Source organism: Xiphophorus couchianus, chromosome 24 (assembly GCF_001444195.1).
Source record: "Xiphophorus couchianus chromosome 24, X_couchianus-1.0, whole genome shotgun sequence".
NCBI classification, from domain to species: Eukaryota; Metazoa; Chordata; class Actinopteri; order Cyprinodontiformes; family Poeciliidae; genus Xiphophorus; species Xiphophorus couchianus.
Window position 1 is genome coordinate 14,963,548 of NC_040251.1, and position 26,082 is coordinate 14,989,629.

The following is a 26,082-nucleotide window of genomic DNA, read 5'->3' on the forward strand; positions in this document are numbered from 1 at the left end:
AATGTTTCACATTTAAAAAGATTATTTAAATTATCAATCATGTTTTAAATAATCTGTAAACAATGTGAAATGGAACACCCTTATTTTGGTCCTAGATCGTATAATTATAAGTTTCCAAAGACATTAAAATCCCTACAAAGATAGTAAATTTCACAATATAAAAAAGACATAAAACCTGACACATTGTACCATCTGGCAAATAATAAATACATTTTAAGCGCTTAAAATGTATTTTAAGCGCTTAAAATACACTTAAGCTACGGAATACATTACATAATTATCACTGACTGCTTGTAAAGAAAAAATATATTAAAGATATATTAAAGATCCAAAACATTTCAGTCTTTCTGCACAACATTGCTTTTATATGCCTACATAACTCACTTGGGTGACTTAAGAAAAAAAATCTTTGAGACTTTTATTTGAAAACATAACAGGATTGAGGTAAATATTTAGCAAAATACTGCAAACAGGTACATCTCAATAAATTGGAATATAATCAAATATGTGGATGATAGTTTGTATATTTTATAGATTCCTTATAGAACGCTATCAGATTTTCTTGTTAATGAAGCTGGCTATTCAGAGTGCTGTACCAAGTATATAAACGGAAAATTGGGTGGAAGAAAAAAAGTTTGGCAGTGGTACACTGGTAAATTCATGTTTTACTCGACAGTTGAGGTAGCAGACTCTAAAACTACAAAACTGAGAAAAAAAATGTTTTATTTCAAAAACAAAAAACAGACATTCAGTTTTTCTTGTGTATTTCTTTATTGTTGTGTTTCTTAAAGACTCTACATTCCATATTTCTCTTTTAGCTTTTCCACCAACTCCACATAAGCTGCCATTGCTTCTTCTTTGGATAAACCTGTTGGTTTGGGAGACAAAGCACATAATTCTTGACGGTTTGATGTAGTTTTAGACTCTTTCAAAGATTTAAATCTACATTGACAAATCTTTGTTCAACTCTACATTGATTTATTGTGTTGAGGTATTTGTAATAAAGTTTGATGAATCCAACCTTTCTTTGCGTTCCATGCATCCCATTTCGCTTTTCCTATAAAATCGAATATCCCTGGTCGTTCTGTGGAAATAAAGAGTCCTGTGTTTAGCCTCAAGCGACTTCAAAACACAATCAAAGTTTGTACAATTTTATTTACTAGACCGCCTAATATGACACTGGAGATAACTGAATTTTAAACCTTCACTGTGTATATCAGGCTTATGAAATGTTATTTCAAAACGGATCCTCATCTCAACTTTTTTTTTAACCACTGTGCCACTGAAACACAGGCCTTGAATTTATGGTATATGAAATTAAACAAATATATGACTCTATAAATATATTTATTTTAAGTTGCAAAAGTACATGCTTGTTTGCTTTGACTGGAGATCAATGCTGTATGTCCTTGAATTTTATTCTACATGGTTGAGACAGTCTGCAGGGCTTTTTTGGGCATTTGTTGCCCCCTGCTGGGCCCTTTAGATTGTGGTGAGGTGAGGTTTGGGTCATTGCATACAACATGTTTTGCATTCAACATATTTTTGTCAGTCATGCATAATTTTTTAAGTTATAGTTTGCTGACTATGGTTTAACTAATCTTTACTTATAATGCCAATATTAATTTTTATACTAATGATTCACAGTGAAGCTTTGAAAATAAAATAAGAAAAGAAGAAAACGGTCATTTCCCTGCCATTGCAAAATGAGCTGCTTTGTGTGGTTATAACTAAAACCTTTGCTGCACTGAACTTGTGCAGCTAAATCTGAGTTAGAAGACTGTTTCATAGTTTCACAAGGTTATAATAAATCTACTGTAATCTAAAGTGTAGGATTCAATATTAACCATTTAAAAAGAAACTCAACATGATAAGCTTTGAAAATGCTGGATTGCAGATATTATATATAAGGGTTGTGTTCAATAAAGTCTGATAAATAAGATGCTTTGTTTAAACTACATACTCATTGTTCATAATCTGAAATCTCACTTGTCAAACCTGCTTTAAAAAATAATTTCAACCCCACCCTGTCCAAACATCGGATACAAAACATCCCCACTACTCACACTCACCCATGTTCACGTCTCCAGCAGTGGCTTGTTTATACAAACCATAAATTGCACTCATTTCTCCCTGGTCTGGTCTTTGTCTCAGGACCTTCACCTCCTCTGCTGCTTTCTCAAATGCTTCCTGGGAGAGAGGAAGGAAACAGAGCATTAAACCTGACAGAGGAACCTATGAAAACTACAGGAGACCTGCAGCTCAGCTGAAGCGATCAAACTCAGAGAAAAGTCAGCACACGCGAAGCAGATGTTTGGTTACAGAGTAGGAAATAAAAGTGGCAGTTTAATAAAAAAATGCACTTACAGACATGGTGACCGGGTGTACGGCTTTTCTGCTGCTGAAACTTCCGACTGTAAGTCTTGCTCAACTCGTCCTGTGGGCACGTCACGCGGGAAATAAACTGCCAATGTGGGGAGGGATTTCCTGGGTAACAGTGCCAGGCAAGCGGTATATTTACACCCTATTGGTCCCCAATCAACACAACAGAAATAATCCAACTTTAAGCTTTATTATCATTTCACAAGTTTTTGGTTTGTTTGTTGGGTTTTTTTTTCGGATTGGACCGAAAATAAAAGTCACATTTACGGTGCAGTTCAGAAAACTGCCACAAGATGGCAGCATCTGGATATATAACGCCTAACCTTAAAATAATGTCTATGGACATATTTGCCCTCTTACCTCAGTTTAAAGGTTATTACATTATTTTAATGCATGCTAGAAATCCATTATCTACATTCATATTGAGCACAAACATAGAAAACACATTACTGTGCAAAACTCAAATCAAATCAAATTTTATTTGTATAGCACCTTCCAGCAAAGGTCAAAGTTTACATTCTTTTATTGGCAACAACATTCAAGTTAAATGGCAGTATACAGAAATCATTTTATGTCAGAAATCAACAAAGAAGTAACATTAGACATCAACCTAGATGCTTCAGTTTAGTAATGTTTGTCAACTGAACTACATAACTGTCACTCTATAGTTCCAGTTTTAACTTGAGGTTCACACCTGAACTACAAGTTTTATTGTTCAAATACAAATCTGAAATGTGTGGCTCGATTTTGTATTCAATCCCCTTTTATCTGGATATCCCTAAATAAAATCCAGCAGAATCACTTCACAGTCTGAAACTGATGAGACATTTAGAGCAGATTTATTCTGTTTACTTTTTTTTTTTTTGTTTGTTTATCAAAGTTATTTTGGATGTGTTTTGAAGGCAGCATTAGGAGAAAAAGAAAACATGCATTGCTGCTTAATATTTGCCATATTTGCACAATAATTAGTAAAAAAAAGAAACCTATAAATAACAAATATCACAGGGAAATGAATTGAGCAAAAAATCTAAATCTTTACTTTAATAATACAAATAGTCACATGAAAAGTTTAAGTAGAAACTTATTTTGGTTTCTTGACAGCAACAGCTTAGTCTGCTGTGTAAAAATGTTGCAACGTTTTCTGAAGAGCGAATATCGTTCTTCACCGTGATTGACACTAGAAACAGAGCAAACAATAAATTAAAGAAACAGCAGTCATCTCTGACAGCATTAAGTGCTTAAGGTATCCCTGGCTGGATTCCCTCAGGCTCTTGTTGAGAAGAACTTGAGTTTTCTGACAAATTCCAGCATAGTATAAATATTTTATCTTCTCTGCGGAGATGATCCACCTTGTTTCTAAGAGCTACAGCGTTTCTCACACGTTACTGACATCCTCCACCTCGTTGCGGCAGTCTTCAGCCGGCAGCATGAAGCGGATATGTCGGTTCCTCTCCCAGCCGCGGCGGATCTTCCTGAGCCGCCCTGCTATGCAGGGCAGGCAGAGCGCCAAGCGGCCCAGCAGGACCACGGAGGGCAGAACCAGGACCAGGATGAATGTGGGGGGCATGTAGAAGTGGTACTGTGCAAGAACAAAGGCGTGATTCCACCCGTAGAGGAGCGTGTGGGCGGTGGCCATGAACAAGGCACAGTAACCAAGCGTAGACTGCGAATCATCAGACAAACATTAAAAAAAAAATTAAACTCTACATAACATTAGAAAAATATGTAATTGTGACGCAGCTGCAAAGTCTTTGGGGCGTGTCTGCAAACTACCCATAAAATACATCATGTGTTTTGGCAGAGACAGAGAGTCAGCAAGTCCATAGCATTAGCTGTGTTAGAGGCCACAGCAGAGCCTGAGGACACGCGCTGACCCACCACTCCTGACCTAAAGAGACCCCACTGGTGTTTTCCCCTGTGACTGTGACTGACTGAGCTGCTTACTGCACCTTCAGGGGCCACAAGCCACCAAAACCGTCCCAAGGTTGTCTGGGCTGCAGAGCAGGGGTTAAAATAAAAACAAAAACAGCCTTGTTTTTCTGGAGTATTTTAGCTTTATATTTATGCAGTTCATCCAAAATGGAAAATCCTCTGTGAAAAACTAAGTACACCCTTTACTCTTTCATTGAAGGTGTTTATTTGTGCTAACAATGCTATAAAGAAAAGACATGAAGAATTATCTTACAGAAGAAATTGTTTCTGCCTGTAAATCTGGGGAGGGTTGTAAGGCTTCTACCAAACAGCCTCAAGTTCATTATTTTAAAAAAGAGGAAAACGTTTTAGACAGCTGCCAGTCGTTTCAGTAGCAGATGTTTCAGAAAATTCACGCAATGCTCAGAGAACCTTCACCAACCCAACAACTCCTTTTGAGACTCTGGAGTTCCCATGTTAAATGGTAAAAATCGTGCGTTTACAACAAGAAAAAACAGGACATGTATGAACTCTCTGGAGTAGATGATGAAGAAATGGTTGTGTCTGGAAAAAAACTTAGGTTTGCAAAAATCTGCCTTGAGAGCAAAGAGGAGAGGTTAACAGCACAGAGCAATGTTTGGTGAAAAACAGTATATGAGCAGAAACACCTCATCCAGACTTTTGTTGTGTATTTAGCAGGCCAATGAGCATGCTTATCCTGCAGCTTCGCCCAGCGACTGTACATGTACCGAGCACAAACTCGCCTTTCCTCTCTTCGCCACGTGACTAATCTGACGGCCAGCGGATTACCGAGAGATGAAAGTGGGGTGGGGGGAAATGCAGCACAGGAAGTCTGCGAGTCCTGGAAGACCCCAGGCCTCGAGGAGGGAAGAAAAGAAAGTGTGTGCATGCTGAGTCACAACACTTTGGTGGCTTTGTCACAGGATAAGTTTAGCTGTGAATCTGGGGCAGCTGCGGGAGCGGAAAAGCTTGGTGTTTACATGTGTGGGACATTCAGAGTCTTACTTACAGAAGGAATAGTATGTCTCTGAGGGGATATTACCTTTGAAGTGAAACTAAACATGAAACATACCTGGATGAAACTGAACTCCCTCCAGTTGATGGTGCCGGCAACTGAAGGTAGAGAGGTGACCGCCAGCAGGGAGAGCAACCCAAGGGCCATGATGCCCACGGAAAGGTACAACTCCATCCTCCACACGTCCTCATCCACCCAAGAGTCCTCCTTGCCCATCTCCACCTGGACACCCAGCACATTTTATGGCATTGCTCAAGATCAAGATATCTAGCTCCACTGTGTCTTCACCTCACCTGCTTGTAGGCCATGTTGATCAGTGTAAAGCGAGCGGACTTTCTCAGAGGAAGACACAGGCTGTAAACGGCGTGCAGGACGGCACACAGGAAGCTACAGAGTCCCAGCTGCTTCCTGCTGGTCAACCAGCGGTCCAACCAGTTGGGGAAGCGGTTGTACTTGGTCCCCGAACACAGCTGGAGGACGGCGGCCAACAAACCAGGCAGGTAGACCAACGCTAACATCACCAAGGCCACGGACGGAAGGGTGACATTCACCACTTCGATGGGCATTTTGTAGAAGGCACCTTTGTGCTTCGTGATGAAAGGATGCAACACATCCCGGACAAAGTTGTACAGGTAGAAGAAAACGAAGAGGAGCAACATGCAGAGGACAGGGAGGCGCCAGGACGGGAATAAATAGAGAGGCAGATTTTCGATCTCCAGAGAAGAAGAAAGGAGGCCCATGTCGACGGGGATGAAGCCCATCCTATGGCAGATTGACTTCACTAAATTCTTGGCCGTTTGGCTGTTGCTGCACAGGAAAACCTGCAGGCAAAAACATGAAACAAACCATTTATAGCTTCCAAAAACATTTAAGTCAATAAGCAAACCATCACTGGAAACTGATGATGTTTCCCACCTGCCTGCCTCCATCTCGGGCGCCCATCTGCAGGGTCCAGGCGGATACGGTGTTGAACCCCTTAACCACAAAGCTTCCAGGGAAATAGTCTGCCAGGAGTTCGGCATTGGATGGACCCTTATGGTTGACGCTTAGACCGTTGCTAACATCCACCAAGGTCTTTCCAGCCAACGCCTGTTTCAAGTCCATCAGCGTGGAGTGATGTTCAGGGTAAACTGCGACAAAGATCAAGTCTGCCTTGTTGGCTGCTTCCAACTGGGTGGTCACCTGGAACGCAGAAGTTTTTAATGCTCCAATGGTTCAAATGCGATTATTTTCAAATTGATGGACAGGAAAATAGAGGTGAAAAGGAATTTGTGTAGCTCATTTGTCAAATTTTGTGGTAAGTGCGTTATAATTTGGGCTGGACTCTACTTATGCTCCACTAAACTCCTCCAAACCAGTAAAGACGTTTCATCCAAACAAGATAAAGATCCCAAACATGATTCTCCTACATCATGTGGGAAGATTCTTTAACAGCTAACCTGGGTGACTAAAATCTACGCCAACATTCTTTTCAATATGCAAAGAAGGCCATTCAAAATGGAAATCTCCTGAAACCAATGTGGCGCAGAGTCACCAGCACCCAGCACCTTGTGTCTATGAATCACAGACTCCATGCAGCCACTGCATGCAAGTGACATGCAACAAAATAGTCAAGATGACTGTTTTGGACAGATAATCCCTGGATTTAGGAGGTATTTTCATTTCAACATGGTGAAACTGAAATGCCTGCAAGTCTTGAATGTGCACACTGGATTGTCGTTTAAAATATTTCTTTGAAAATTAGAAGGCAATATCTTCCTAAACGTTACAGAAAATCCTGTAGTTAAAACTTCATCTTTATAATCTGTATATGACGTTTTTGTCATTTTTCAAGCACAAAATTGTGTTGATGTATTTTCTTCAACCCCCTTTAGTCTAATACACCTAAATAAAACTTAATCCAACCAATTCAGAGAGATTTAACTTTCTAAAATGCAGCTTTAACCTCAATCAATTATATAGTCAGGATAACAAAAGTAATTACCCTTCGTGGGAAACAAATGATGTATAATCATCTCCAGAAGGAAAGAAACAAAAACACCAATTACACAAGGAGTGCGTGTATCACCTCGGTCTCCTCCGGGAACAGAGCTACAAAGCGTGTGGGTGTCCGACTTCCCACCACTACTTGGTAGCCAGAGGCCACCAGCCTCCTGGCCAGTGAGCGGGAGAAGTCTCCAGTGCCCAGGATGCCGATTACCGGGGTGCTGGGATCGGACACATCATCTTCGAAGTGTCTGGCTCCCCCGCCGCCTCTTTCTAGAATTAAACGCCTTGACATCTCATCAGGCATGATGTGCTAACAAATCTGCAAACATCAGACAGGATCATGGGTTAGAGTCATGTTTATATGATTTCCTAAGATCCAAACTGGACATTATTGTCTATCAAGACACTAATCTCACAAAAGCTGAAATAAAAGTAACACTAATAATAGATTTGCCGGTGGGTTTCTATCTGACATCTGTCTGCTTGTTTTTAGAACAGAGAAGCCTCATTCCTATTATCTGAGTCTCAGCTGGCATGTCCTACATCTGTCAAAGCTGCTGCCACCCAACATTAGCAGAAATGGATAACAGGCACTCTAAATATGGTAGCAGCTACTTTCGTGGTTAGTAATAACCAACTCACTTAAACTCTGCATTATGTTAACTTCATGCAGACTTTAGAAGTCTGTCAGTTTTGCCAAACTTCTCCCCAGAGTCAAAGTCAATACGTATAAGGACGTTAAGAAAACCGCTAATAATCAGGAAACCGTCTGTATTATATGTCAAGAGTTGTTTTAAAGCAGCTAAAACGTGTTTATTAAAGTGTTTAATAACTTTGTTTCTTAATCAAAACAGAAAAACTACTTAACGCCACCATGCTGGCTGTCCTTGGCTGGACTTGTGGAAACTTTACTCTCCCTTAATACGAAAACAACAAAGTAAAAAATAACACAAACACCTCGAGAAATCCCTCAGAAAACACACCGACGCTTCAGCTGCGTTCTAAAAGTAACAATTGTACTTACAGACAGCACTTTGTTCTACCCGCGTCTCCGTTTTCGGTAAACTGCAGCGGTTTCCACCATGTCGGATGACGCAGCAGTTAAAGCCACGCCCCCGCATGTCAAGGTAAGATAAAAGATCGCGCGTGACTTCCGCAGCGTGATACAGGTGATAACACGTGACCAACTCGGTGTTTATAGTGTTATTTGCAGTTTAGGACAGTAAATAAAATGCAAGTAAAAACAAAAACGTTCACGATTTTATGGAAGTTTTTAGTGGGACAGTTTAAAGTTTTGGCTAAGATCATTTGAGGACAATACTATTTTTTTCATATTTTAAAATGAATAAATAGGATAATATTTCTGCTTGAACCAACGTAAAGCATCATGTTTTGTGAATAATTGCAACGAGAGCTTAGACTGTGACAAAAAGAAAGTTATGCAATTTTATTTATTAGTAAAACTACTTAAATCAAAAATGAGTGAGCTGCGATTAAAATAATTAAAAATAATGTAACCAATGATTTTAAAAAAGAAAAAAAATGACTGTTTTTACACCTTTCTGAACAGATACCTAATCCTGAAACCATCATATACTGTAGATGCAGGAGGCATAATGTACACATTATGTTCCACAAACACAAAACAGAAGACAAATAACAAAAACCCATTGCGAAAACTGTGATCAGTTGGGACTACAAAGCTTTTTCCCCATTTATTTTTGCATTGTATGCCGCAGCAGGAAGTATTGGTGCTTATGTATGTAGTGACGTCACATGGTGAGGCATATTAGTGCCACCTGGTGTTAAACACAAAAGATTTCCAACATCTAGACTTACAACCATCAGAGATCAGCGCATAAAAATGAGAACATATCTGGGGTGACTGTAGACTGTAGAGTGTATTACAAGCTGGTTTGGTGATGTACCAGTAATTAGTAAGATCTAGTGTGTAAAGCACTAGATCTTAATTTAATCTCAGAACTCTCAACATACCGCCCCTGTAGTCGAACGATTAAACACAATTAAGAGCTGATTAGCTCATATTAGCAAGCTAACACTAATTTAAGAGGTAATTTGGCTCCCATTACACCTGTTAAATATAAGCAGGTGTTAGCATTGTGAGCACATGATGACAGCAGCCTTCAGCTACTTTTGTATAACAATACTTAGAGGTTTGAGGCTAATCTCATATACCCTCTCTCTGAAAATGGTTTTAATATTGAAGTCCTCCTGTTCCCCTCCTGCTTGCAAAGCTGGTGTATTTGATAAACTGGCCTTGGGATCGGTAGAAAAAAACCAAACGCGTGTTAAAAAGATGTCTGACCGCAGGTTACACACTGTCACCATGACTTCATCATGTCTGCCTTTGCCACTTGCAAAAGGTTGAATCCCTGAGGCGGGCTGTGTTACATCAGTGTCGCCACACACAAATATGTACATTCTCACACACGAACCCTTTTTTTCCCCTCATGCTGTCTCATGGCTCTCTGGTGGCTTCATGTTTGTTTATTTCGCTCAGGGTTGCAGCTTGCTACATTCATATTTCATTTTTGAGTTTTTCATTTATATATCAGTAAATTGTGTCTTCTGAGAAATTGCTAAATTAATCGGAAGACAAGGTAGAATTGGTCAATATTGTGCCACGTGAGGAAATAAAAGGTCATAAACATTTGGCCTGAGGTGGACTTTGACAGGTGTTCACAATCATCAAGGAGTGTTTTGTTTTATCCGTGCAATCGAGGACAGACGTGTCTTCAGTGGGCTTCATGTGGGATCAGGGTCACGCACTAAGACAGAAGCTGATGTTGCAAGTTCTCATAGCTGTCTTGTTGTGGTTCACAGATGGCTCACTTACACATATGAGCTGTGACGTTTGATTCACAATAAGTAGAACAAGTTTCACTAATGCAAAACGAACGGAATGACAATGGCTGACCAACGATTCCTTCATAATTCAGTCTGTAAAGCAATTAAATCTTTATAAAGTAGCTGGGTGTCTTTTTTACTGACTGATAATAGTGGTCAAAGATATTTGTAATGCCATGAAAATGTATTCAAACCCCTTAGTCAACCAACACAAAGGAGTGTGCAACTATAACAAGGGAAAGAATTTTGTTTTTTTGCAAACAGAAATCAAAACAAGAATGGTGTTCATTTCTTTTCAGTACCTTTGGGTCAATCACTTGTAGAACCACTTTTCACTGAAGCTGTGGGGTGTGTCTATATGTTTGACCCCTGGTTTCCACAATATGCAGTATTACACAGTTGAAACCTAGCAGAAGCTAACATCTACCGTCATTTGGCTCCTGAGGGTACAGCCAATCAGTGCTCAGGAACACAAATGTAGCTCCTGGATTGGCTGCTTTGCAAACGGCAGCAATTAGCATGTCTAGCAGCATTGCACTCAGAAATCTTAGCTATCCAAGCTGCATTTTCTTTTCAATATTTCGGATATGCGCTATGAAAACTTCTGCAAGTAGTCAAAGCAGACCATAGATACATAAGCATTCAAGTTAGATAGCAGTCCAATTTCGCACAACTGCACTGTGGCACACTTGCTGTACATATATTTACATATACATTCTGTTCTGCATTTTGAATCCTTGCAAGGTCTGCTCTAAGCTGCTTTTTATATTGACAGCATGTTATAATTTATTTTTATTTTATCTTGTCTCTATGCTGCTGTAACTGCGAAATAATTTCCCTGTTGGGATGATTAAAGTAATTCTATTCTTTTCTATTTTATTCTATTCTATTCTATTATGGCACAATTTTCTTAATTAGTTTAGTTGTAGACTTTCTATCAAGATTATGCGTTGACCTAACCATTCCACTGTAGCTCTGGATGTATCTTCAAGGTAATTTTCAACTGGAAAGTGAACTTCCACCCCAGTCTGAAAGTCTTTAGTCTTCTTCCAAGATTGTCCTGTTTTTTACCCCTTCAAGTCTAACCAGCTTCCCTGTCTCTGAACGGAGAAAACAATCTCCAAAAAATGATGTTGAGTGATTTGCAATGTTAGTTTACTGCCATGCATACCATTTTACACTTACTACCAGTTACTCTGCTGAATAGAAAATTATCCAAAGTCATGTAAGCTGCTGGTGACGGTTCTCTTCTTTGGCCTCACCGTAAGGTTTGTGTGCATCATGCAGCAGTGCAGTGTGATTACAAGCATGACGGAGCTGCAGGCTGGGATAATCTAAGAGGCTGGAGTGCATAATGCAAACAGTGTGTTGTGTTTGGCTCACCGCAGCCTAAAGACACAGTTCACTGTACTAATCCTTCCTAAAGGTCATGCTGCGCATTAGGAAAGAGGATGTGCTCCATGTGCCTTTCTGCATATTTTTAGTGGGTTTGTTTTTGTATGTTTTGTGAATTACCGATGCTTTGAAGGGGAATGAAAAATGTAAAACAAGATGGAATGTTTTTATTCTGGCCGCCGTGGCGTTTCCTTCAGATTTTTCAACTTTGGTTTGAATTTCTCGGCCAGCTCTCGTTGCTCGTTATGCTTTTTCTCACTCTCGGATGCCAGCAGCGGCTTCCTCCGTGTTCTGGAGAGTTACAGCTGAGCTGAGCGTGAGCTGGAATTGGTTGGGGGTGGAGGGGATGGCAGGATCGCGGGGGGGTTCGGCTAAGCCTCGTCTTCAACCTCTGAAAATTTCTTCACATTGCCTTGAGCTGTAAAGCCTCTGTTGTGGATGTGGGGCCTGCACTCCAATTCCAGGTGCTTAGCTCTGCTGGCCCCGCACTTTTGAAGTATTTAAGGTCCTTCAAGGAATGTTTGTAACAATTACCAGCTTTTATTAAGCATCCCTAAAGCTTTTATGCCCAGTAAATGGCATAAAAGTCACAATTATTAATCAGCAGGTGCGGATAAAATCCACACAATTAGCAAGAGTTCAGCGGTCTCGGAGGAAAACCAAAACCAAGGCTAAAAAGGCATGTCAGACACATCTGCATGCACTGGGGTGCTGATTTGCATGGAATGAATTTTAATTTGATAGCCAATCTAAATTCGAGGCCTGTGGCCCTCAGCCGCATGAAACAAGACATCAAATATGTCCCTGCAGTCACAGAGAGCATGGAGCTGAGAGTGTCGACCGCCGACAGACATCCCTGGTCTGCATCCAGCATGCATAAACTGTCCCCTCCTCCTCCTGTCCGTCTCTCCCTCCATGAGTGTGTGTGTGTGAAGTGACCAATGCAGTCAGTCAGCTGATGACACCACTGTGAACCTGCCCTCAGCCATATGAAGTGACTTTGAAAGTGTCCCTCTTGGTCTGAGTCAAATATTTGGCCATGTATTTAGCTGCTGCGAGTTTAAGCTCTTCATTAAATCTGACTTTGACCTGGATTCATTCATGTTCAAAAGGAAAGTAACTAATCACACTCGTTTATTTAGATACACCTGAGTGGCATGTCGGAGTAAACACACTGCCTGCAGTTCAAACAACTTTAATCAAAGGATGATTTGAACTCATTAAAACTTCGACATGCAGCCATAAATAAGTCCAAGTCATAAAAATGTGGAAAAAGGTTTCCATTCAAAACACTATTCAGAATTAAAATTGTGTTCCTTTTGTTAGAAAGATCAAAATTAAAAAGATTCCCTGTTACATTTTGAAACAATATGATGGATGAGAACTTTTTTTTATCAATAATTGATTTCAAAGCATGAAAATGTATTTTATTCTGATCGTTTTTATCGGCTCAACACTTTTTCTAGTGAAACAATCATATGGGTTGATATTTGAAGAAAAGTCTTGGCAGCTGGTTTACTAATAGAAACGTAAACAATTTTCTAACATGTACCGTATTCGAATTGCAGTTGCGAGTTGCTTAAGCTCATTCCAAGAAAGATTACTATTAATATATTATTTTCAAATCAGCAATATGGTTTAATGTATCTCTTCACACATGCTGTGAACAGCGTGTGCATTTCATTGTTAAGTTAGCTAGATAACTACAAATTTGAGATAAATTAAGGTTGCAAATGAAAATGGCTGCTCACATTCCTGTGTTGGAGTGACCAAGTCAAAGTTTACATAAATATTTAGTTGAAAATCTATGACAACAAAACTGAGTGAACATTTCTTTGCAAAACTAGAAGAGACATACAGCAAAAGTGAATTGATTCTACAAAGTACTGACTCAGATGGGGATTTGAAAACAAATGAAAGCTACAATTTTAAGATTATTTGTAAAACATTTTATTTGTAGTTTTTTCTTTTTCAAAAAAAAAAGACTGTCCTTATTTGAGTGGATTAATATGTTCCACATGTTAATGTAGATTTATATAAAGTTGCAAAGGAAACATGTTCCTTTACAATATGCTTCCTTGTGAGAGTTGGCACTGATGGCTCTGCAAGTCCAAATGACATCCAGACTCTCCATCCATGCGTACACGCTGCTTGTTTTAATTTGAAGTGCTGCCTTCCGGTGTTCATGCAAACAGCTGGACGCAGCTGTGCGCAGCTGTCTGCGCGCCACCCCTCCATCCAGCCAAGACGCGCGTCTCCCGCTCGGTCACAGATGCCCAGGGGATTGAAGACGCGGTGGAGACACTTATGCGTACTTCCCCAACTTCACTTCTTTTGTTTCTGTCTGTCTTTTTACCCCTCACTGATAACAGTCACAATTGCCCTCCAGCGCGGCTCGACGGGTTTTCTGGCGTCCATTGGTCCACGCACGACCCGGAGGAAGTGGTCCGTGGTCTTCGCGGTGACCGCTGTCGCCATGGTCCTGCTGGCTCTGACCATCGCTGTCCCGCTGCTGCTCCTCCGCTCCCCGGAGACCTCCGCTCACTACTACGAGATGATGGGCACCTGCCGCATGGTTTGTGACCCATACAGCCCCAAACCGGGGGGAGCCACCGCCATGGAGGTGAGCCAGAACGTGAACGGAGTCGCTCCGCTGCCGCCCATGGCGCAAGGGACGCGCGGCGAGCAGGGTCGACCCGGGAAGCCCGGACCCAGGGGTCCACCGGGAGAGCCTGGACCCCCCGGACCGAGGGGACCACCGGGAGAGCGCGGGGACAATAAACTGGCGTTCACAGCTTTATCCGCAGCAGCAGGAGCCGGTGACACGGGCGAGGGGGACGGAGCGAACTCCACGGTGAGCGGCTACAGGATCGCGTTTTACGTGGGTTTGAAGAACCCGCATGAGGGATATGAGGTGCTGAAATTTGACGACGTGATCACAAACTTGGGAAACCACTACGACCAGAACACCGGGAAGTTCACCTGTCATGTGTCCGGGATCTACTTCTTCACCTACCATGTGCTGATGCGCGGAGGGGATGGCACCAGCATGTGGGCCGACCTGTGCAAGAACGGACAGGTAGACTCCAACCCAGAGCGCATGCATGGCACTGCGTGGGTCTGATCAATGGACACAGTTTTAGGATAAGGTCCAAAACGTAGCTTGTTTAGTTGATCAAACAGCCTTATTTCATTCCGGTTCTCTTCTCGAAAAGTTGATAAAAATTTTAAAAGCTGGGTTATATTTTACGCACCAAGTGCGCACCGCATGGCGCAAACCTCCCGTTTTCCTTTAACTTCACAGTTTAAATGAATAAATAAATTCAATCTTCATATTCTGTTTACTTCTAGTTCTGTCTGCTCTCATTTCCATAAAAGGTGCTTAACGCAGCGATCCTCTGGATGAGGTTTTTCTTTCCTCCTTTCATTTACAGCTGCAGATTGACGCATTTCGAAAAGTGTCCCAATACAAATCCATACATCATGAAACAAAAAATGATTTATACCTGATCATTTAAATAACATTTTAAATAAATGTACGCCTATTTAATAACATTTTTGAAAACATGATTATCCAATCATCTCTGGAAATCACGAATTTGTAATTTAAGATGTTTAGAAATCCAACATGGTGGCTAAAGGTAACTCCGCCCCTCATCTCAGGCCCATCGGTTATCGATAAGGGATGGCTGGATGTCCATTAAAAAATATTTTATTATTAATTTATATTATCTAATACGGTTACAACAGAAGTTTCATACTTGTTCTGATAATAAAGTAATATCATATTACCATAGACAAGAGGTTAACCAATCAAAGGTTAGGGTCCACTTGGTGAAGCATGGTGGCAATTTAAAACATCCTAAAAATGTTTATAATTTATAAGGAAGTTCAGGTTTAAAAAATGCTGAGAAAATACACACACAAATGAATCAATTTATCTGTATTTTTTAATGTATTATAATTTGTTGATTAAAAGATGAATTCATGTATAATTTTTGCAGTGTTCTGTAAATATTGTTTATTTCATGTGAAACATTATGAAATAATGATCACAGTTACTTTTGCTTGCTAAATAAACTATCATCTGTTTGGTTAACCTGTTATGACACTGGTTTAAATCAGCTGATATACTAATTGAATAATTAATGAATATATTATGTATGACAAATTTTAAGTTTAACATTTGAAACTATGACTTACAACTTTTTTACTTTATTAAATTGAGGCCTTTTTTGGCAGACTAACATTGTAGACATTCATGATAGATTTAATTCACATTTTTCTAAGCAGCCCAGTCAAATTTGATTACATCCTGCAGCTTTAATGCTAACTTATTTCCTCTTGAATCAACATTTGGAGGTTTAAAATTAGAATCTTACAATTTTCCGCACCACTGCTGTTTTACTTTGCCTCTCAGGTACATGTGAACTTTTCCACTCGGTCGTTATATCCAATATGTTTCTTACGGTGACTCTGAGCTTCTTTTTATCTTGTTAAACCAGGTCCGGGCCAGCGCCATAGCCCAAGATGCAGACCAGAACTATGACTACGCCAGTAACAGTGCTGTGCTACATTTGGACTCTGGAGATGAGGTGTATGTTAAACTGGATGGCGGAAAAGCACATGGAGGCAACAACAACAAGTACAGCACCTTCTCTGGCTTCATCTTATACCCTGATTAAACCCTCCACAACAGGCGCTTTGGACTGAAATTGTCTCAACTAAAGGTTAATTATGTTTTTTTTCTCGTCTTTTGCATACCTGTTCAAGTTTACAGAGCTATCTAAACCCTATATGTTGAAAAAAAAAAGAACTAATTGAAAGATTTTTGTATATGACATTTAATTTAACTGGAGTTTAGATAGAGATAGCTATAAAACTGTGACTGATATCTCAGTGTGAGAAAACTCATATTCCAGGTGATTTACGACACACCTTAAAGAACCCGGGAGGAAATGTTCCTAGAGTAACGTCTTAAAACCATTTGAGGAAAATAACGACAGGCCTTAAAGATTATTGCCATTTCACTGGTTGTTTATAAGGCAGATTGTGTAATAACAGCAATATTTAAAAAGAAATATAACTATATTAAGAGGACTGTCGGTGAGGCTCTATTGAGTGGCCTGTTCACAACACTGTAACTTAAATTTTGGGGCAAAATTACAGTTTTAATGAGATGATTGACTATGTATGCAAAAAAAATTAACAGTACTGACTTTTTTACAGAGTTCAATCAAAACACCAGAAGACGTCTCCTTTATTATTTTAATGCTTAGTTATATAATTTCCCTGAGGGATATCAACACAATATTAAATCATTTGTTTTCCTTGTCAAAAGCAATTTCTAATTGAGTTAAATTAGCTAGTAAGCTAAGTGCTAATATGCTATAATCTTCAGCAAGTTGAACATTTAGGGATTGATTTTGTACATATGTATTACTTATGTAAGTGGATCAAGCAATATTATTTAATGAAGGTATAATACAGCTTATCAACGCTATGCATAACAAATTACTTGCTGTTCCAGTAAAAGTTGTGTTTCTGTGTGATAGTGACATCAAAACCATTAAAAAACATTCCCAGAACAAATTTGACTTAGCAAATCAAATTTGTTTCACTTTTCCGTTAGCTATGCTGAATCAGTCTTTGTTTTCCCAATATTGTTCACATTTTAGTTTGTTTTTGATCAAACTAAACTCATTTTGCTCAGTAGAAAGCTTTGCATTAGAGGAAGTTATTTCACAATTTTTGTACTGTGCTATCAGCTAGCTAGTTAGCTGAAGAACTTGTAATAAATGCAAGAAAACAGACCAAGTGTTTTTTAAAAAGTATCTTTACTGTTGAGTTTCCTCATACCTTTAAACATTTTCTGAATCTTTTGTTTATTTAATAATATCAAAGCGTAAGTAAATCAAAAATGAGAAAATCACTTTAAACTTGAAGTTTTGTTTCATAATGTTAATCGAAAACAAAATCAGAAACAGAAAGCTTCTGTGACTGAGCAGTGCTAGCATGCTTAACATGGCAGCATATTAGCTAAATCAATGCTGTGAATTGATTCAGCTAGTAGCTAAATTAGCTAAATCAAGTAGAAAAATACTAAAGTATAACAAATGATTTAGTGTTTTGTTAAAATCCTTCAGCCAAAATGTGTTATTTATATTTTCAGCAACAAGTAATTTGATTTCTTTTATTTTCAGTGGAAAGCAAGCAGGTCATTATATATGTAAGTTAAACATTATAGTGATTTTCACATCTTGATGTGAAAATTACTGTAATGGTTAATTCCTGTATCATGATGTCAATCATAGCATATTAGAATAATCCTAACAAGTGCACCATTTTTCCTCTGATACAGTAAAACTTGAGGTCAGCAGTTGTTTATTTTTCTGCTAGTCAGAAAGATTATGCAAATCCTACTGAGCCAAAATTTATGATATGTGATTTAAAGGTGAAACATAAACAAATGCGACTGTAAGTGACTGAAAATATTTCTTATTTAAGTTTAACAATATGATTCAGTAGACATATCATGTGTGCATGTGTGTTTTGGTATTTCAGTAATTAATGCTGGAGGACATAAATCCCTTTTGCAGGATATTTGTAGAGGAGTTTTTCCTCCATAGCATGTGCTGGAAGGCTAGGAGGACTGAATCTGGTGACAGTCAGCATCGTTTTTGAGGAATACTAAAAAGGCAAAAGCTGTGGACAAGCATGCAGGTACTTTTAAAAACAAAGTAAGTCAACCCTCTAAAACCTTTTTACACTGTGTTGAAATTTGGAAATGGCACAGGAAAGCTTGAAGTCAGCCGAGTTAATATTCTGAATGCATCAATACAATACAATGCAGGAAGTTCCAAAAGCTCCAAATGGCAACTTGGATTGCTGCAGCATGCCAAACTGTGCTGATTTGTGTAGTGGTCTGTGTTTAACAAAATAACCAATCACACTAAAAAACTGTTGTCATGTTCTGTTCATGGTTGTTTTGTTCTCATATATACCAATAAATAATTTTTAAAAAACATTTCTCTGAGCTAATCTGTCCATTCTGTGAAAACAGCACTTTCCTTTTCAGCCAGAGATTCTTTGCTGCTGGAAATTCCTGGAAATATTTTTCTGATCATTTCTGTCTGCTTGAAAGAACTGTGATTCATTACTGTGGACAAACCTTGTGTTTCTGCAGTGTGTCCTTCGAGGCCATCCCTAAACATCTCTGCTCTTTCAGGACATTTTCAGCAGATGAGTCCAGTAGAAAGTCTCCCTTTCAGAGCTTTAAGCTGCAAACCACAAAAGAAGAATTAAATAATGGAATAGGTTATCATTGATAAATTGTTGTATTAAATTACTTGGGTTTTAGGCTATTAAAATAAAATGTTCCAGCACTAGATGAGCAAAATGTGTCTGAAATTGTCACATAAAGCTTTTATTTAAATTAGATTGAATTGAAAATGCATTTTATTTTACGCTGCTCCACTTGAATTACTGTTTACGCCTAACTTTGAAGGACGGTCACATGCCCCCTTGACAAGAGATCAGAGAAAATCCTAATGTGACATAAGGTGATGGAATATAAATAAGGTACTTTAAGTGTTGGAAAAATCTGAAGCATTGTGAAATATGAAACTGAGTGAAGGCCGAGCTTTCTGGCTCATGTGTTTGATTCCTGATGAGCTATTTGCAAATAGTGCACCAGCCTCCAATACTCCTGTAAGCCCTCATTATGATGATGGCTGTTTTGTGTGCATTTTGGATTTTCCTTTTTAATACCTATCCCCTTGGGTCGCACACAAACCAGCTGTTTACACACCAGCTCTGTCACTTTAAATGGAATTGGTGGGAAACAAATATTAGTATGTCTGCTTTGATCAACCTCATTTAAGATGTTGGCTTCTCCTCCTGCTCCCCGAGTCCAAACTTGGCCGAGCTTAGAGGGGATTGTGTTGCTGCGCAGCTACTCAAGGGAAATAGCTCCTTATACACACCTGTTACGACAGCTTTTAGTGGTTTATCTTTTGTTTTGACTGCTCTGAAACTTAAGTCTATAGTTTTTATGTTTCATGTGTCACACATAAAATCTAGAGATTTAACCCTGCACCTCTCTGGAGATTTTTAAAGGTCCAGCGTGTATGGTTTAGTGACATCTAGGGCAAAGCTGGAAATTTTAACCAATTAAGTCCAACCTCATGTTCTGAGGTGACGCAATTAAAATTCCTATCAGAATCTGTCCCTGTTCCTGTCAAGAGTCAAGCGTTCCAGGTCCGAACCATTAGTTTCCGTGCTTGGGAAAAGGTGGCTAAAGTATATAACAAAACCACACTGAATTATTCTGTTGTTCAGATGGATAATACGTTGACAGCTGTCTTTAATGTTCCCTTCTGGTGATGCATTTGGGCCCAACAGGATCCCTGAATTTATGGAACCCAATGAGAATAAAGTTGGAATGTAAAATATTAAAGGTTTTTCTCTAACTGGAATCTTAAAAGTGGTTGGGGGAGAAATTCACATCGGAAGATTATCCTGACACGAGAAACTTATATTTTCTATTTCATATATTTATATTTTATAGAAGTATTTAAGCCACACGTTTGAGTCAACTTGTGGAGGGTCTCTGAACATTTTTCCACTCCTTTCCAAGCCCTTTCCTGGTACCCGACTGTCCAGGATAAACTCTGGTATGCTTTACCAGTCTTTTAAAATAAGAACATATTTCAGTCATGTTCCATAAATTACAATATCCTGATTAATCTCTTTGGTCAGATTAAAATAACCTTAAAGCAGGTATTTAATATGCTTTTAATATTTTTTTAAGAATAGATTTTAATTGGTCTTATGAAATATTCCAATTTTAAATCTAATTTAAAGGTTTTCAAATATCCATGTATGTGTAATTAAGCTATATAATGTCTTTCACGCAGTAATAAAGTTTGTATAATAATATTTTCAATTATGTTCTAATCTATTGAATGCATCTGAATTGGCAGAAGGTGTAATCGATAGATGCTGGGTGGGCATATTCTTTTGGTTTACTATGTTCTGCTCAAAAGATGTAACTCACCTGCAGACTTATCTATACAGTATATTTGATTACAAAACATTATAAGTTGGGAAACTGACGTTTGATATGTAGTTTAACTTTTCTGCTGTGTTTTGAATGAACTGAAGACTATTTGCCAAGATGCTCAGTGACAATGACTGGATTTTACCAAAACTAGATTGCAATCTGTCTCCATTTACAGGGAATATCACTTTTTGTTTGTTCACCCACTTTACAGTAACTATTCTGCCTTTATCCCAGTTAACTACAGCAGAAGTTGTGAGCCCAGGATTAGTTTCAAACGACAACAGCCAAAATCAAGACCAGAATGAGTAAAACTAGGCCGTATTTTACTGAAAGATGACTAAATGGTCTTCCATTAAGCTTAAACATGGCTGGAGTTTGACATTCTCTGTAGATCATTTGAGAATCGTATTATTACACAGTTGCCAGATTTTATTATCTGTCCCTTTAGGGTGTTCTCTGTTCGGAGAGATTTAGAACTGTGAACCGAAGCGATGATGTCACCAGCGGAGGTCTTCCGCTTAAAGATGGCCCTGTAACGGCTCTCATCGCCCACCGCAGACACATTTAGGATGAAAAGTGGAGTTGCTGACACCAACTGAGACATCAACGGCAGTGCGTGTCAGGAAGTGGCTGACTGATGCTCGTGCACTCTCACGCTCACGTTTCTCCAAACACGATAGATGATCGGCAAGCCCGGTCGGGGCGACAGTGAGCGATTGCTGACTGACAGGCGGAGTACTGAAATCCTCTGATGGATGAGATAAGTGGGCCAAGGCTTCACACACCCACACACACCCCACGCACGCACGGCTTGTTCAGGAGAATTTAGCCTGACAGGCAGCTGAGCAACAGGCATCATATTGGAGTAATGATAGCATGTGTCTGCGGGCGCTCCAGCTGCTGAAACCAGCCAGCTTTAGAGTGGGTGTGCTGTTGTAGCTGCCATTTTCACTGATGATCATTGCAATTGATTACACTGATTAGAGTCTAATCTTACAGATACAAAACACACCAGCTTGCCACCGTAGCGACAACTAGTTTGTTTTATGTGATTCCAGCAACTGGCGTGAAATACTGCTGCTGACAAACTCTTTGCACAAGCAGCCAATCGTTGAGGCATTTTTAAAACCTCTCATTCTTTCACTGCAACGGTTTCCTCCCCACTATGATTGATCTGTGTTCTCGCCTTGAGATGCAAATGCCAACACTGCATGAGTGAAATATAAAAAGGGACATCAAAAGAGATCCCCAGAGAGAGGGCATGCTGAGAATTTACACTTTGAATGACACTTTTAAAACCTTCTGCTTATCTTCCTCTTTTGTTGCTGCGTGAGCCTCGCAAACCACGCAGCTGGGGGAGAGCAACGGCCTCACTGGGAAACCAAATAAAGGAGGTTAAACTGAGGAGTCATCGCGTTAAAGATGGAAGTGTGCAGTGAGACAAAGACGGTGCGTACCAGTGAAAGTAATTACACTGCTACCAAATCAACACGTTATTATCTGGGTTTATTTAGACACAAAAACTGTTAAATATTAACAGACTAGCTGCATTTCAGAGTTTATTACCAAGTTTATTGATTGAACAGGCAAAGAGTAAAATATATATTTCATTTTCCTGTTTCCTGTTTTTCTTCTGTACAAATTCATCTGTACCTCTTGACTCTACAGGTTCTCCTTGCAGCTGGTCATGAAAGGAAGTGCTGATACTTGGGACAATGTAGGCAGACACAAAGTAACACCGAAAAATGAAATCAGCATCTCTATAAAGCTGATCAGCAGAGAGAATTAAACAAAACAAGAGATGGACAACTACAAGGCAGAATACATCTAATTTTAGTGTAATATAATCAATTCACAACCAGAAGCATTAGCATGTAAGCCATAAGATTAAACTAAATTTCATCTGCAAGTCAAAATCATCATACATTTTGAAATGAACGCACAAACGTTTTAACAAAATCCCAATTTTCTGTATATTTCTTACTTTTAAACATTCCCTAACAATGAATAAAATATGACTCAGGCCATATTTTATTCATTGTCAGTCATAATAAGTCAACACTGGCTGTTTGCGTTTGGGTATGTAATTTGGAACCAAGAGATGTACGCTCCAACTAACAACTTAAAGTAGAGCACAACACGATAAATACTTTTTGCTGTTTGTCTTATTATGGTTGCATGAGTTGAGTCATTTTCTCGTTTTTGAGATACAAAGAGAGGAAAATAATAATCTCACTAATGAGGGCTATTCCTCAACAGCCTCCACTCTGTTCTTCTTTCCCTCAGATTGTCTCTTTGTAAGATGAGCAGCAGAACAATAAATTGGATAAGTTATCTGTTGTACTGGATAAATATCACCCTGCTTCTCCTTTAACCTGAATGAAACAATGTTGTGTAAAACTGGATTATCATACAGTTCAATTAATTAAAACTGTGACTTTAAATCGTTGTTAGAAAATGCGTTGAACCTTTAGTGTGTGGTTTTCATTGAGGTCTTTGCCATTTTTGTATTTCTCCACATTTCTTTTCTGTTAATTTATTTCTATCCCGAAACTTTATGCAATAAAGTCGATTAATGTTCCAGAAGATGAGAGATGATGCATTGTTATATTTCTGCCAACCCAAAGTACTTTGAGTAGGCCAGATACCAACAGAGATGCGACTCATATGCTGGATAATTGTTTTTGCAAATGCTGACTCATGTTTTCTGTCAGCCTGCACTTTGGAGCTCTACTTTGTGCTTTAATCGGCCAAATGAGGACCAAGGAACACAAGATCAGGGGTCTAAAGATATCTTTCACATTAAGTGAAATAAGAAAAATAAATTAAAAAGGATTTTAACTGAGGGATGAGCTTTTCACAAACTTAAATTTTGGTTCGAGCTCAATCTTAAAAAGAGATGTTAAAATGTTAATTTGCCTGACTCTGAAATAAGTATTTTACCTGATAAAAAAACTCTAACTTTATCACTAAACTGTATCTGACTCGTGTGTTTCGATCGATAAAGCCAGGCCCAATCATGGCCATAAATTATTACTACTTTCCTTCTTTCTAGGTATATCTGATTCTAATTCACATGAGTAAAACAGTTCATATCCAGCTGACTTGCATGCTGACAGTGAAAAGGCATCACTGTCAGAAACACATCTTTTGTCTTGTTCTCAGAGTCGGCCCATAATGAGAGGCTAAAGATGATAGATTTCTTTCACTCCGTCCTTTCAACCATCATTTCCCCTCTGACTGCCTCCTCCCTCTACGTTCTTCCTTTTACACATTTCTATCGTTATTATTTATATCCTCTCCTATCGCAGCTTGTCACGCCTGGCGATACTTTTAGAGAGCCATTCACCTTCTGCTTGATCAAAAGCTTTTCATATAAAACCTTCAAACTGTAGAAACCTGCAAAAGTATTTCAGATACTTTAACATATCTGCATTTTGTCATAATACAACAACAAATCATTAGTGTTGTATGTTTATCTGACAAGTCAACACCAAGTTTTGCATCTTTAAATTTTTTCTGTAAAAATACAAATTTGGATACGTCCTTTAGAAGTTACCTTATTATTATAATAATTATTAAGATGCTAACTTGTTTGCAACTTGTTTTAAAGACCTTGTGGGAAAATCTAGCCACTAAATGGTTTTTCAATCACATCCACCATCTTGAATCGAGTTTGCAGACCGCTCAAAGTAATTCTGATGGCTACAAATGGCCCCTGAGCCACATTTTGGACACCCCTAGTTTAGATTGAATGAAGCATACTCAGCTGACAGAATCGGCAGCTCAAAGTCCAGACCTAAACTGAGTTAATAATCTGTTGCGAGACTTAAATTATTTAAATATTTTAGGCCCTGCCCACGGGGGTTGGGCTAATATGTCAGCGTTTAAACAAAACAATTTGTTTCCGTGTGGCTGCAGGGCGAAAACTGTTAAAAACGTTCCTATTTAATAACAAATAAACCTTGAGGAGTGGGCCTTAGTAATGAGCTACAAGAAAATATGCAAACAGGTAAATTTTCAAATACTGAACCTCGTCATATCCTTTTTCTCCCATTTCACAATTATTTCCTACTTTCTGTCACACAATCAGATTAAACCCCGACAAAATGCTTTGAGGCTTGTGACAAAAACAAGTTAAAGGGGTGTGAATAAATTTGCAAAGTTCTGTAATCTGCAGGTAAAAAAATAAAACCAGCTTCATCCTTATTGTATATTTTACTTTAGAGGACAAACTTGTGTAATTTATGGCCAAATGGTTTGAAAACTAAAGTCATGTTTAGTAAATGTTAGCAGTTTGGCACCCTGAATGTGACAAGCGCTGCAGCCGCTAAACATTTCAGGATGTTAGCTTCGTGTTTGTGAGCATGACATTTGAATTTAGCTTGAAGCACAAGTGCAGACTTGTTTATCTCTGGACCATGATCTTTTATTTAAATATCATTGTTAGCTAAACAGAAGAAGAAGAAAAGGGAGGGAATATTCTGTCTAAATCCACTACAAAAAACTTGAAAACACTTTCATATGTCACCCAGTGCAGTCTGTCTTTTCTTCACAGAGGAGAAAAGGTTACAGAAGTCAGTGAAATAGGCAGCTTTTATTGTAAGAGAGCCAATAAGGACTGTATGTGTTATCTCTCCTTTAGCTGGAGACGGTGACAGGCTGAGCAAAGCCAAAATGAGAGGAGATCCTTAGAGAGCAGACTGAAAGGTTAGATTGGCCCCAAGCAGCATGGCTGATGAAGTCCCACACAGACACACACAACCTGCCCTCGGTGCCGGTCATGCTTAAGGTGCTGCGTGTTTTTCCCCATGTAGACAGACTGTTTTACAAGCAGACAAAAACGACTGTGCCAATCAGGTCAGCGCTTTCGAAGAAATTAATATGTTAATGTTCAAATTTCATATTCATGACTTTAAAAACTGCATTAGCAGAGATGTCTGCATATATTATTAGATCACAAGATGGGACTCTTTAGTCAGAAATACTGTCTCCTTAAACTACAAGCCCAGAGCGAATAATTGCAATGTTTTATTGCAGCTGCTATGAATTCAAGATATTTTATGTTATGTCTTTTCCATTTAATGTCCTTTGGAAATGTACATCCATCTATTTATTCACTGTCAGACTGCTACTATTCATTCTCACAACATTTATCACATCTTCTTATGGAGCAGATATGAAGAATAGAAGCTTAATGGGTTTAGTTTCACACTTCGTCCAGTGAGCAGGACACTTATACCCTCTTGTTGCTCAATTGTGAGCACAATTTGGATCAAAACAGTCTCAAAGCGAAAACCTGGGCTATATTTTTTTGCACGTAGATGTTGTGGAGTATTTGCTTCTATTTCGTCTGTCAACATTTAGCTATAACCTCCTGCCTCAAAGCTTTGTCTCCTGACTTTGCCTCACAATCAGCATTTGATGATTGACAATG

General features: G+C 39.0%; 3 protein-coding genes across 3 annotated transcripts; 1 reads left to right on the top strand and 2 right to left on the bottom strand.

Moving 5' to 3' along the window:
* Positions 1-747: 747 nt before the first annotated feature.
* LOC114140966 (acyl-CoA-binding protein-like) lies at positions 748-2,509 on the bottom strand. The gene is made up of 4 exons (XM_028011312.1): positions 2,368-2,509; positions 2,073-2,190; positions 1,022-1,084; positions 748-868 (listed from the first exon to the last, which is right to left on the bottom strand). The coding sequence occupies exons 1-4, from the start codon at positions 2,371-2,373 to the stop codon at positions 795-797; spliced, it is 261 nt and encodes an 86-aa protein (XP_027867113.1). The 5' UTR covers positions 2,374-2,509; the 3' UTR covers positions 748-794.
* A 333-nt stretch (positions 2,510-2,842) lies between these two features.
* On the bottom strand, positions 2,843-8,436 carry LOC114140963 (metalloreductase STEAP3). The gene is made up of 6 exons (XM_028011309.1): positions 8,343-8,436; positions 7,398-7,637; positions 6,245-6,511; positions 5,623-6,150; positions 5,387-5,551; positions 2,843-4,045 (listed from the first exon to the last, which is right to left on the bottom strand). The coding sequence occupies exons 2-6, from the start codon at positions 7,620-7,622 to the stop codon at positions 3,758-3,760; spliced, it is 1,473 nt and encodes a 490-aa protein (XP_027867110.1). The 5' UTR covers positions 7,623-7,637; positions 8,343-8,436; the 3' UTR covers positions 2,843-3,757.
* A 5,351-nt stretch (positions 8,437-13,787) lies between these two features.
* Positions 13,788-18,599, top strand: c1ql2 (complement component 1, q subcomponent-like 2). The gene is made up of 2 exons (XM_028010006.1): positions 13,788-14,660; positions 16,087-18,599. Exons 1-2 carry the CDS (start codon positions 13,854-13,856, stop codon positions 16,264-16,266), a joined length of 987 nt encoding a protein of 328 aa, XP_027865807.1. The 5' UTR covers positions 13,788-13,853; the 3' UTR covers positions 16,267-18,599.
* The last annotated feature ends 7,483 nt before the right edge of the window (positions 18,600-26,082 follow it).